This window comes from Mastigoproctus giganteus, chromosome 1 (assembly GCF_048544385.1).
Source record: "Mastigoproctus giganteus isolate SK-2022 chromosome 1, ASM4854438v1, whole genome shotgun sequence".
Classification (NCBI taxonomy): domain Eukaryota; kingdom Metazoa; phylum Arthropoda; class Arachnida; order Uropygi; family Thelyphonidae; genus Mastigoproctus; species Mastigoproctus giganteus.
The window spans coordinates 22,532,778-22,544,800 of record NC_143575.1 but is presented as its reverse complement, the minus strand read 5'-3'; the positions used below and the strand labels follow the sequence as shown (position 1 = coordinate 22,544,800).

The 12,023-nt window shown below is 36.9% G+C and overlaps 1 protein-coding gene across 1 annotated transcript in view; it reads left to right on the top strand.

Annotated features, from left to right (window-relative positions):
- Positions 1-11,338, top strand: part of LOC150090632 (translocation protein SEC62-like) — a 124,701-nt gene extending 113,363 nt beyond the window's left edge. Inside the window, exon 8 of the mRNA XM_090379248.1 lies at positions 10,271-11,338. Within this exon, the coding sequence (XP_090235374.1) occupies positions 10,271-10,647 (377 nt within the window). The 3' untranslated portion in view covers positions 10,648-11,338. The remainder of the gene's footprint in view (positions 1-10,270) is intronic.
- The last annotated feature ends 685 nt before the right edge of the window (positions 11,339-12,023 follow it).

Below are 12,023 nucleotides of genomic sequence, written 5' to 3'. Positions count from 1 at the left end.
TTCTGTCCTGTCTGTAGTGGCTGTATGAAGTATAAGTGGAAACTTATTTTTTTTTTAACTCTGTAAATATCCAGATGCTGACAGTTGCTCCAAATTTACCACTGAAATTATCCTCATGGGAATGTAAATTTTATTCCACAGTGTACTTTGAATTCTCGCCCCTTACTATTCTTTTATAATAAATTTGTTGTGGCTGTTTGATTTTTGGACTTATGTGTTTTAGGAACATATTTTAATTAAAATCATGCCCAAATGTATAGATATCTTGTGCAATGAAGGTTCAATACCAAATGAGAGGTATCTGTGGGAGAAGAGAGAAGGAGGATATCCACTTAAGAGTTAAGTGGAACTGCATTCAGAAAATAAGTATATTTACTACAATGTAGTAAGTGTTCCAAAATAAAAAGTAAAAAATAATATTATTATATTGAGTGAAACTACGTTAAGTGAAGTATTTTCTCATAAACTGCCTAATGTAAATAAGACATATTTCAACGAAAGCATTTAACTCTTAACTTAGCACACAGTTAAAATTAACTGAAAAAATAAAAAATAAAAATTTATAAACTAATTCAGTTGAATAGGATATTCTGCTGAATTAGTTTATATTAATAAAGTTTAAAGCAAAAGGAAGCATTAATATAAAATACTAAATTTTTATTTATAATAGAACTTACCACTTCAATCACACAGTCTAACCCAGCAGTAATTCACATTACCTTTCAAGATTAGTTTAATCTTAATTATTAAATTAAGCCAAGCTTAATTTAACAGGGTTTTTTTTACCTGTGTTATGGAAGTAAAATATAAGTACTAGTAAGCAAATCTGGTTTTAAATTTTGTGTGTACACATCAGTTATTTTCAGTTTTTTTAAACCTGAAAATAATCTTCTTTTAGAAAATACATTAGGCATATATTGATATTGATTTTGAAAAGTCTAAGAGAAAACTTGCTGATAACAATTATTTTTTTGCAAGGAAACCACGGGCTTTTTTTTTTTGCTGCACTGGCAAAAAAAAAATTTTTTAAAAATAGATAATAGAATACAAATTATCGCTTACCTTCTTACATAGGTAACTATCTAGTTGACCTTTAAATTTATTCAAACTGTCAGCCTCGGCTACCTGTGAAGGCAACCTGTTCCAACAATCAATAACTTTCTGGCTAAAAGAAAACTTCCTACAATCTGGACTAAACCTCTTCCCCTATAATTTGAATTTATGCCCGAGTTCAGGAATTCTCTATAACAGTGAAAATTCTGCCTTCATTCATTTTACTAACTCTTCTCACAGCCCTCTAAATCTCAAAAAGGTCACCTCTGAGGTGCCTGTTTTGCCAGGCTCTGCAGCCCACATTATTGGTCATTCCTCATATGGTTGCCCTTTTGCCGATCTCATCATGTAAGTTGCCCGTCTTTGGATCCTTTCAAGAAGCTCAACATCTTTTTTCATGTGAGTTCACCATACTTGAATACAGTAGGACTGTGACCTCCATATCCCTACAGGATAATTAGCATTAGCATTAGTAGAGGCATGTGATGCAAGAAAGCAAGCTTATGCAGCAGTAGCCAAAAAAAAAAAAAAAAAACCACTTCCACTTCACTCCTCCGTTCGTTCGAAATACCTGTCCATCTGAGCCTTAAATTTATTTAGACTATCAACTTCCACAACAAGGGATGGAAGTCTGTTCCACCAACCAACTACCAGCTGGCTAAAGGCAAATTTCTGCACATCTGTCTTTCCTCAATCTGAATTTATGCCCTCTCAGGTGATTATTCTGAGCAAGAGGAAGAATTCCATCAGCATTGAGCATGCTCAAACCATTCATTTATACACCTCAATCAGATCACCTCACCAGTGCCTAGTCTCCAGACACTGTAATTTGCAAAACTTAAGCCTTTCTTCGTAAGAGCAACCCTTTGTTCCATTCACTAATCTTGTTGCCCTTCTCTGTACTCGTTCCAGCAGCTCTACATCTTTCTTGAAATGAGGCCTCCAGACCTGTAAACAGTACTCAAGGTGTGGCCTGACCATTGCCTTATACAAGGGAATAATCGCCTCCTTATCCCTGCTAGGAAGCTGCCTCCGTAGCCAGGTGGGAAGGAGCAGTAGTGCGTAGCACACGCTTCTTGATTAGACCGGGGTTCGAGCCCGTCACCACCAAATACGGAGGATGCGGAAAGGTCAGGGAATTACCACCGCATATCCTGGAGCAATATGACCTTAGTTGCTAATGCTCCTAAAAACCAAACAACAAACAAACAACATCCCTGCTAGAAAAATTCCTGTATATCATTGACAAGACACCATGAGCTACTCTTGCAGCTCGTCTGCACTGCTCAGAGAACTTCATATCAGCCTGCACAATTACCCCCAGGTCCTTTTCATTCTCTACCACTGTCAGTGTAGTACCACAGAGTTGATACGTTGCTCTGGGGTTGCTGTTTCCCATATGAAGTACTTTACATTTGTCAATGTTAAACTTCATTTGCCACCTCTCAGCCCATCTGCTCAACCTTTCCAGATCCTGTTGCAGCAGCATAGCATCAGTAGTGTCCTTAACAACCCTGCCAACCTTTGTATCGTCTGCAAACTTGGACATTAAGCTTGATATACCATCATCAATATTATTTATAAATACAGAAAACAATAATGGACCCAACACTGAACCATGAGGGACTCCACTAATAACATTAGTCTACGATGAGTAGTGTCCATTGATTACCACTCTGTGGTAATCAATCGACACTACTCATCCATCGTTGAACCTCAACCACCCCTTTATCCATAGCAGCAGTTTGCCTCCAGTGCCACACTGCTCCAATTTGTGCAGCAGTCTTCCATGTGCAACAGTATTAAAAGCCTTTCTAAGATCCAAGTATATAATATCAAAGTTATTCCCTGCATCTAATTCTTTTGTGACTGCATCATAGTATCCAATCAAATTGGTCAGGCAAGACTTTCCCTTAACAAAACCATGCTGTGTCCGAGTTATAACTGAAGTCTTGTCTAGATGATCCTGCAGTGCTTCTTTAACCAGTGCCTCCATTAATTTTCCTGGAACAGAAGTTAAACTCACAGGTCTATAATTACTTGTGTCAGCCTTTGATCCTCCTTTGTAGAAATCTGAATTGGGGTTACATTTGCACATCTGCAGTCTGTGGGTACTATGGGTACCTCCCCTGAATCCAAGGAAGCTCTCATAATTATGGCTAAGGGTTTGCTTACTTCCTTTGCTGCCTCCTTTAATATAACTGGATAGATCCCATCCACCCCAGGTGCCTTTCTTGTGGTTATCTTCAACAATTTCTCCTCCACTTTACTCTCAGTTATTACAAGATTATCTAGCTTACTGCCAGAATTGAATACACCTCTGGCATTCCCCTCATTGAATAACTGCTCATGTATGAATGTTGATGCAAAATATTCATTTAGTTTGTTAGCTACCTGGGCAGGGTCATCAACAGTTGAACCTTCAATATCAAGTGGACCAATCTGATTCATCCCCTTCGTTCTAGAGTTTACATAAGTAAAGAACTCCTTGCTGTTTTTCTTTGCATCCTTTGCCAAAGATTTCTCGTAATCTGCCTTCGCCTGCCTAACCTCCTTTATAACTTGGTTACAGATCAACTTATATCTATCATAAACTTCTGTGTCACATGTTAATTTATATGTATCCCATGCATTTTTCTTCTCTGCCATATGTCTCATTAGTTCATCTGACATCCATTTAGACATAAACCTTGAACAATATTTCTTAGTTGGTATGTAAAGCTTAGTAGCTTCCAAGATAAGTTCTTTGAATGCTTCCCATTTTGAATTTGTTGTTGGTCCCACTGTATAGAATTTAAATACTGTCTCAGACCATCATAGTCGCCTTTACAAAAGCAATAACCCTTCCCTTTACCCCTGATGGTAGTTACCTCTTTGAGTAAATCCCACTTCAGCACACTGTGATCACTGCCACCTAGTGCTTCCTTTATCTGCAGATTCTAATAATCAAATCAAGAGTATTACTCCCTCTAGTTGCCTCCTGAACATGCTGATGTAGAAAACAATCATCCAATAAATCCACAAAAGCCTTGCTAGTATGTGAGTGACCAACCCACAAATTCCAGTCAATATCTGGGAAATTAAAATCCCCCATTATAAGACTCTCTGATTTTCTTGGCCTCTATTTCCCTGTACAATTTCTTATTATACTCATCAGAGTCATTAGGCCTATAGCACACTCCTACTCTCAATTTTGATCTCCCAATGCTTATGTCACACCAAACAGACTTGACACTGCACTGTCAAGCGATGTCGACTGGCTTCACTTCCTTGGATTTTGTGTATCTTAACTAATAGCATAACCCCCCCCTCCCTTCCTATCCTGTCTATCCTTTCTGTAGACATTGTACTCCCCAAATTTCAGTTCTACATTACTTATATCTGTGTGACCATGTCTCTGATATCCCAACAATATCTGCCTTTGATGCTTTGAGCAATACCTCAAATTCATCAAATTTATTTACCAAACTCCTAGCATTGGTGTACACGCAAGTATACATGCACCTGTTCTTTTTCTTAGCTACCCTAACACAACCCATGTGTTTACTTGTACTGTAATGACTCCCAGCAGTCTCTGAAATATCCTGCATCTTGTTGTCCGGGCTTCTGCTCATTCCAATAGAAGCAGTGCAAGAATCACTTTCACCTCTGCCAGTGGCTACTGTTAATCTATTAGTCCTTGTATCCCCCACAAGCTAGCACTTTTGCAACCCACCTAACACTGCCTCCATAGCATCAGCAAATATTCTTGCACTCTTTCTATTTAAGTGTATCCCATCGCTGTAGAGGCAGGCTCTCATGTTAACAATCTTTCCAGGAACGAATTGATCGACAAGGCTCTCATCATATACTCCCTCCTATCGTGTCTGGGTAGAATTGCAGTCACTTTCAAATTCAACCTGAATTCACGGCTTTTTTTCAACAGTGACCTGTACTTGTTAAGTAATTCTGCCGGTCTCCTACTCTTAATATCATTAGTGACAATGTGTACAACTATATCACCTTTTGTGCCCTTAAAAGATGATATCTGCTCTAGAACGTCATCAACCTTTTTCCCTGGTGGATATACCATGTTTCTGTTCCACCTATCCTTTTTACAAAGCATGTTCCCCGTTTCCCTGACAATAGAGTCACCAACCACTACTAGTTCCTGTAGGACCAGCGCATTCTGCCTTGGGAGTTGCTGCTGTGTTGCGTGGTGACCAAGTGCAAGCTCTGGCGTTGAGGGCAGCTGAGAGCTTGATGGGCCTCTCAATTTAGATTCTTCAATGGCATCCACCCTGTCCTTCATGCTCTTATATAGGCTCATAACAACGCTGAGTTGTCGCCTGATTTCGTTACACTCCTTGCATCACACACACACACACACACACACACCCCCCATGGCAATATCGTGTTCCATACCCGATTGCTCCACAAACATCATGCAAGCAGTGGATTTTACAAGGCTGTGATTCAGAGGGCAACTGCGCCCCCCCCCCCAGTTCATCCCTGAGCTACAGCACTCCCATTAGCTTCAGCCTTTTGCTTTGCTGCTCTGGTCTGAGTCATGACTTTGATTTAATTTCAATAAAATTTCAATTTCAGTACAAAATTATAACCCTAAACTTGTATCCCAACACAGTTATAACACTATATATATTTTTCAGTATCGAGTATGTTACGCTTGTAAAATCTAAGTCGTTATATATGTTTAGTTAAAAGTACAATTTAATTGACAATGAAGTTTAACAAAATTAATAGATTTTACTGATTAATTGACAATATTATATTATATACTGTACTATTCTAAGCTTACGCTATCTAGTTCGGGATATAACGTTGTGTTGTATAACAATGGCGGCAAGTTACGAACGGTAAATCTACGGACACTTAAGTATTAATAACTTCCAAATCTCGCTGTCTCAATTTAGAATAAACTAAGGATCCTGACTAGGTCTATAAGCTACTTATAGAAAATAATTTGATTAACAATTGGTCAACAAAGCAGCTAAATATGTCTAAAAAACTTCTCGTTCAGCGGAGCTGCAACTTGTAACACGTGGATACCCTCACGTGTCAGGGTATCCACGTGTTACAGAAAATCACAAAATAATGCTATACTACTAAATTTAAATCAAAAGTTTCAGAAAAACAATAATTTCAAATCAATAAATAAGAAAATCCACTTAGCGGCTTTGAACATGTCTGACTCCCACTAGCCTCGTCAGCAGACTGTCAATATGTTCGATAAGTCGAACATTAAAAAGGTAAAGTGCAGCCATTATCAACCCACTGCAGGATGAAAGCCTCCTCAACAATTCATGCTGAGGGAAATGGACCATAATCTGCCACGCTGATCCAGTGCGGGTTGGCAGGTCGACCGTATTCAGCAGTCAGGGGCTTAAACCCCGGTCTACTCAAAGAGCGTGTGCTACTACTGCACTCCCGCTCCTGACCACTTGGCTATGAACATTACTTATCCATAATGTTCGATAAGTCGTCGATAGAGCACCATGGACTTTCCTGGCTGCCTGTTTACATTGCTCAGAAAACTTCATACCTGCTCATATTATAACTCCCAGATCCTTTTCTTCCTCTACTGTTTTTAATTCAATTCCAATGAGTGCAAAATTTATTTTGGGCCTGCTGTTCCCCAAGGGTAAGTAAGACCTTGCATTTTGCTGCACTAAAACATAGCTGCCACTTTTCTGACTATTCTTGCAACCTGTTCAAGTCATGCTGAAGGAGTGCTGCTTGGTATTGATAATTAACTACTCTACCAATCTTTATGTCGACTGAAAATTTTAATATTAAGCCTTCTAACCCATCGTTGATGTCATTTATGAAAACCAGAAACAACAGTTATCCAAGAACCGATCTTTGGGGGACTCCACTTCTGACTTTACACCAATCTGAAGAATATCTATTAATCATAACACCCTCTTCCTGCAGCCGAGCACCTTGCTGAAATCCAAATAAACTATATTGAAATTGTTTCCTCCATCCAGCTTATGAGTAACTGTGTCAAAATAGCCTAAATTAGTTAACATGATTTTCCCATAACAAAACCAGGTTGTGTGTCCTTCAAAATGCCATTTATATCTAAATGTCCGTGGAATGCATTCTTAATAATTGCCAAATCCAAAGGAATCTTTCCCAAGTCTAAAGTGTCCTCAATTAACTTTAGTGGTTCAATACACTCCCTGGGGCAACCCTCAAAATTACGGGCTATAAGCCATCAACTCCAGGAGCCTTACTTGCCTTTATGCTTGAAGGTTTTTCTAATAAACAGTCATCTGTAATTTTGAAATCACTAATTTCATATCACTCGGCCTCTTCTCAGCATGAAGGGTCTTTTTTCAGTAAAGACAGTTGCAAAGTACCTGTTCAATTCATCTGCAACATCGGCTAGGTTGTCTAAGACTCCCCACACCCAGTACACAAGAGTCCAATCTGATTTGCTTTTTTTTCTTCCTTATATTCACATACATGAAAAATTGTTGTCCCCATTCTTTGCTCTCTTAGACAGTGCTTTCTCATACACAGCCTTATCTGTGGTACTATTACAAATCAACTTGTAGCTGTTGTAGGCTTCAGTACTTTTCATTACTCTGTACCTATTCCAACTTATCATTAACTCTATTTGACTGGCCAGCTCCACATTCATCACATCTGTGATTTTTTTCTTTAAAGGTATTGCATAATTCAAATGTATTCACCCTCACTCTGCATTCTGCCCAATTAATAGATGCCATATAGTGCCTTACACTCTCAAAGTACCCTCTTCTGAAATTAAATCCTTGCTTTTACCTTTAACTACTGCAAGATCTTTCTTCATCTTCCAGCTAATAACTGCATGATCATTACCTGCCAATGGTTCCTGTATTTTAAGCCCTGTGATGTCACCTAATTAGTGAATAATGATGAGAAGAATATACTCACCCCTAGTATTATTTCTGACATGCTGGTATAAATAATAATCATCTAGTTTATTTAGAAAAATCCCCCATGAGTTTCCCTCTCACTTATTCCAATCAATCTGGGGATTGAAGTCACCCATAATAAGACATTCGTGCTTGCTTGCTCATTCCATCTGCATGTAAAGACTCATCATACCAATGAACTCACACCACACAGATTCTATCCTTCCAGACATAACTTCAGACTCAGCTAAAACCCTTTTCGTGCTCAGGCTGCTTTTTATAAAGAGCATGACATCACTACCTCTTTTATATTTTCTAAATAGATTGTACATATCATTATGGAACTCGTCATCCGCAGTGTCCTGGTGGCACTACATTTCAGTTAGCCTTATCATATCAGCATTAGTTGTCCTAACCAGGAGTTCATATTCAGCCATTTTATTGACAACACTCCTGACACACCTCTTGAAGTTATTTAAGCTTGTTTCTCTATCTTTCTCATCCCGCTCATTTGAAATATTGCTACCCTCAATGTCTTGTCAACTTTGGCTGTGTTATGGCAACAAACAAGAATTCTAAAGGTGAGTACAAGCATTACTTTGACTCATATTATCAGATAAATGTGGATCTGTGTTACCCTTCTCCCCTCTAACTATCAGTTTCCCTGAACCTTTAAGGCAGTGGTTCCCTACCTTCTGTCACTCAAGTCACATCTGAAGTTAAAAGATGTATATTTACGGCTCATCTAAGTGTAATTGCCACTGAACTCAATGGTGTTTTTTCTAATCTCACGGCACACTTGAAAAGGGTTGTGGCACATCAATGTGCCAGGGCACACAGGCTGTGAACCACTGATTTAAGGTATCCTCAATGATACTGGCAAAAATCCTTTTGCTACCTTTGTTCAAATGAATACAATCTCTACAAAATAGATTCCTTCTATATACAATTATGGGACATGCTCATAAAAAAATTTTTCCATAGAGTTTTGCAGATTCCCTCAAGGCTTGAGTTAATCCCCAAGCCTTTCAGCTTATAATCCTGAATGGGAAGAATTGCAGACACATACATGTTCTTATATAACTTGCAGAATTTTTTTCAGCATGGTCCTATATTTATCCAACAAATGGTCAGGCCAGGTTCGTTTAATATTGTTATCTCCCACATGAATAATAATCCTTTCTTAACCCCCCCCCTTAAAATCTGACATTTGTTGGTAGCATCATTAATCATTGCTCCCAGCAAACACACATGGTTCTAATCTACCTATCTTTATGCAAAAAATATTATATGCACTTGACTATTCTTATCTGAGATTTAAAGAATGCTAGCAACATAAATGCAAGTTTAGATCCTAACTCAGAAGATTTTTAGGTCTATAGAATTCACCTTCAGAAATTAGTTATCTAAAAGGAATTACTATTACCTTGACGTCTAAAAGATTGTTCGATGTGTCTTGAGATTTTCAGGAAGAATTTAGAAATTTCTTTCCAGCAGATGTATCTTATTTAGCATTAAATTACAACTTTCTAAATTTCAGTGGATTAGTAAGTATCTTCCATCTCCTGTTGAGAGTTTAAGAAAAGTTCAGTTTTGATATCTCATATCTTTATACTCATTAACAATGTTTGGGTGAATTCTCACAAATTCCTTTTTATATTTGAGAGTTGGAAATGAGATAGCAAACTTTATTCCACAACCTTATAAGCATTTCACTTTAGAAATGAGTATACTTCCTAACAATGCTTACAGTGAAAACAAAAATCATTTAAATTTGTGAATGAATTTTTCTTTATGTAATCTTAGTGTTTGTTTAGGTATAATTTTTCTGATGCTAAAACTCTCTCCTCTCTGAATGAAAACCAGAAAACCGGTTTTGCATGTGACAAAAACAAGCAAATTAATTATGCCTTTATAGCCATAGTTATTAGAATTTACAGTATAGTTTCTGAGTTTTAAAAATTCCTTAAAGCTCTAGTGGCAGGCCGATTAAAGATTTCAGTTAACTTGAGTTAATAGTATGTATTTCAAGAAAATTGCCTAAAAATATTTCGCATGTTTGTATAAATAATTATTCAGAACCTGGATAAGTATTTATACTGTCACATAAATATATATGTATTTATGTGCAGTGCGGAAGATGATTCCTTCTGAATTACAGCTGATTCAGTAGGAATTATCTAAATTTATACCTGCAATTCTGTAGAGAAAGTATAGATATATAAAGTGAATTGTATTGCACTGGTACAAAATTAATATTTAAGTTGTTTATATATGCACATTTTTAATTTATTATTTTGTCCTGATTTCAGTTCGTCTTGTGGTGTTCGTCCTAATTTGGTTAGTATCATTTGGAAAGCATCACTTGTGGTTACTACCAAACTTAACAGAAGATGTTGGTTTCTTTGAATCATTTTGGCCATTATATAAGTATGAATATAAAGGTAGCAAAAAAGACAAAGATAAAAAAGAAGAAGAAGAAGAAGAGAAAAAGGACGATTCCAAAGATCTGAAATCTGTGGACCAAGAGAAAGAAGAATCTACCACTGATCAAGAGGGTAAAGATCATGTGCACACAGAATCAGAACAAGAAAGTGATGGTGAGAAAAGTAAAACTGAAATTGGAGATAATGGTTTTGAAATTGTTGATCCGGAGGATGATGTAGATGACCAAGATGAATATCACTGAACGTAGGGTATCATATTTGTATCATATATGCTTTATATAAAATGTACTTTATTTCGATAACCTTACTGATCCAAGGTGGTCATAAATGCAGCATTTTAGCACGCAGGTACACACATTTTGAAAACTTGACTAGGTAGCAGGGGAAAGTATAAAATATATACATAATTTATTGCTATTTTTGTATTTGTGTAGAACTGTTCGATAGTAATTTCCACATAGGTTCCAAGCAGTTGCTGCTTGGTGTGTATTTGGTTCAGATCATTTCTTCCACATGAAAACCTCTTTTGAAATGGCTACAATCATGACTCCAATTGGTAAGATGTATTTATTTTATGAAGTTCAAAACAAAGAAATATGAAAGAGTGTGCTCCATATGCTTTTAGGTTTTAGTATATTTCAACTGTGACCTTGGAGAGGCAACCATGTCACCTGCCATTTATTATTAGAAGTGTAATCATACCACTCATTTTGAAAATGTTTAAGGGATATGTGGGAAAAATTAAAAGTAAAATACGTAAGTGTACTGGTAAAACACCAATTTTGTGACTATAGTTAATACATCTCAGAAAGTTGAATCTGTTCTCCGTAAGAGTATTGTGGTATATAACAGAAAATATCTGCATGACAGTATTGGTTTAAATTACACTGTACTTTATGGAATCATTTCTGTTATAAATTCTTAATTTTTATAGTTTTGTGTCTTTTTTTTTTTTTAATATTGCTAATTCATGCATACCTCAAATTTTCCATTCCACACGAACCATGTACATTACACATTATGTAATGGTCAAGTTGTATGATGCTTGAACCATATTTAATTGAATATAATGTTCCCCCCCCATCTCCAAAGTTCCGGTCAACCTAGAAGAATTTTTCAGAATATAAGAAAAGTACTTGTGTAATACAGCAGTCATATTCAGCCACCACATTAATACTTCATTATTTAAAAATCATAAGTATTGTATATGAAGTTTGTATTAATCATTAATGGATGACAACTGACACTACCAAACTATGAATTACAATGCATGGCCAGTTCATATTTAATCATTATTTTCTATACCACTTTTCTCATCACCAGAAGAGTCATCTGCGTCTTTACCCTCCCATTTACAAAATTTCATCTGATTCACCACACTCTTTGATATGCATATATCTTGAAATCTATAAACAATTGATTTTGATGCTGTCCCATCTGAACATCATTTAGGGAAGTCCTCACTGACTTATTTTTCCAGACAGTTATTATGTATCAAGGCAGCACATTATTTTTGGATGATATGTTGTCCGTTGAATCAAAAACCTACAGGTTACCTCCAGGCAATGGCTACTAGATTTGTGTTCAAGTTGGAGGTTCAGGATTTCACACTGTTTAC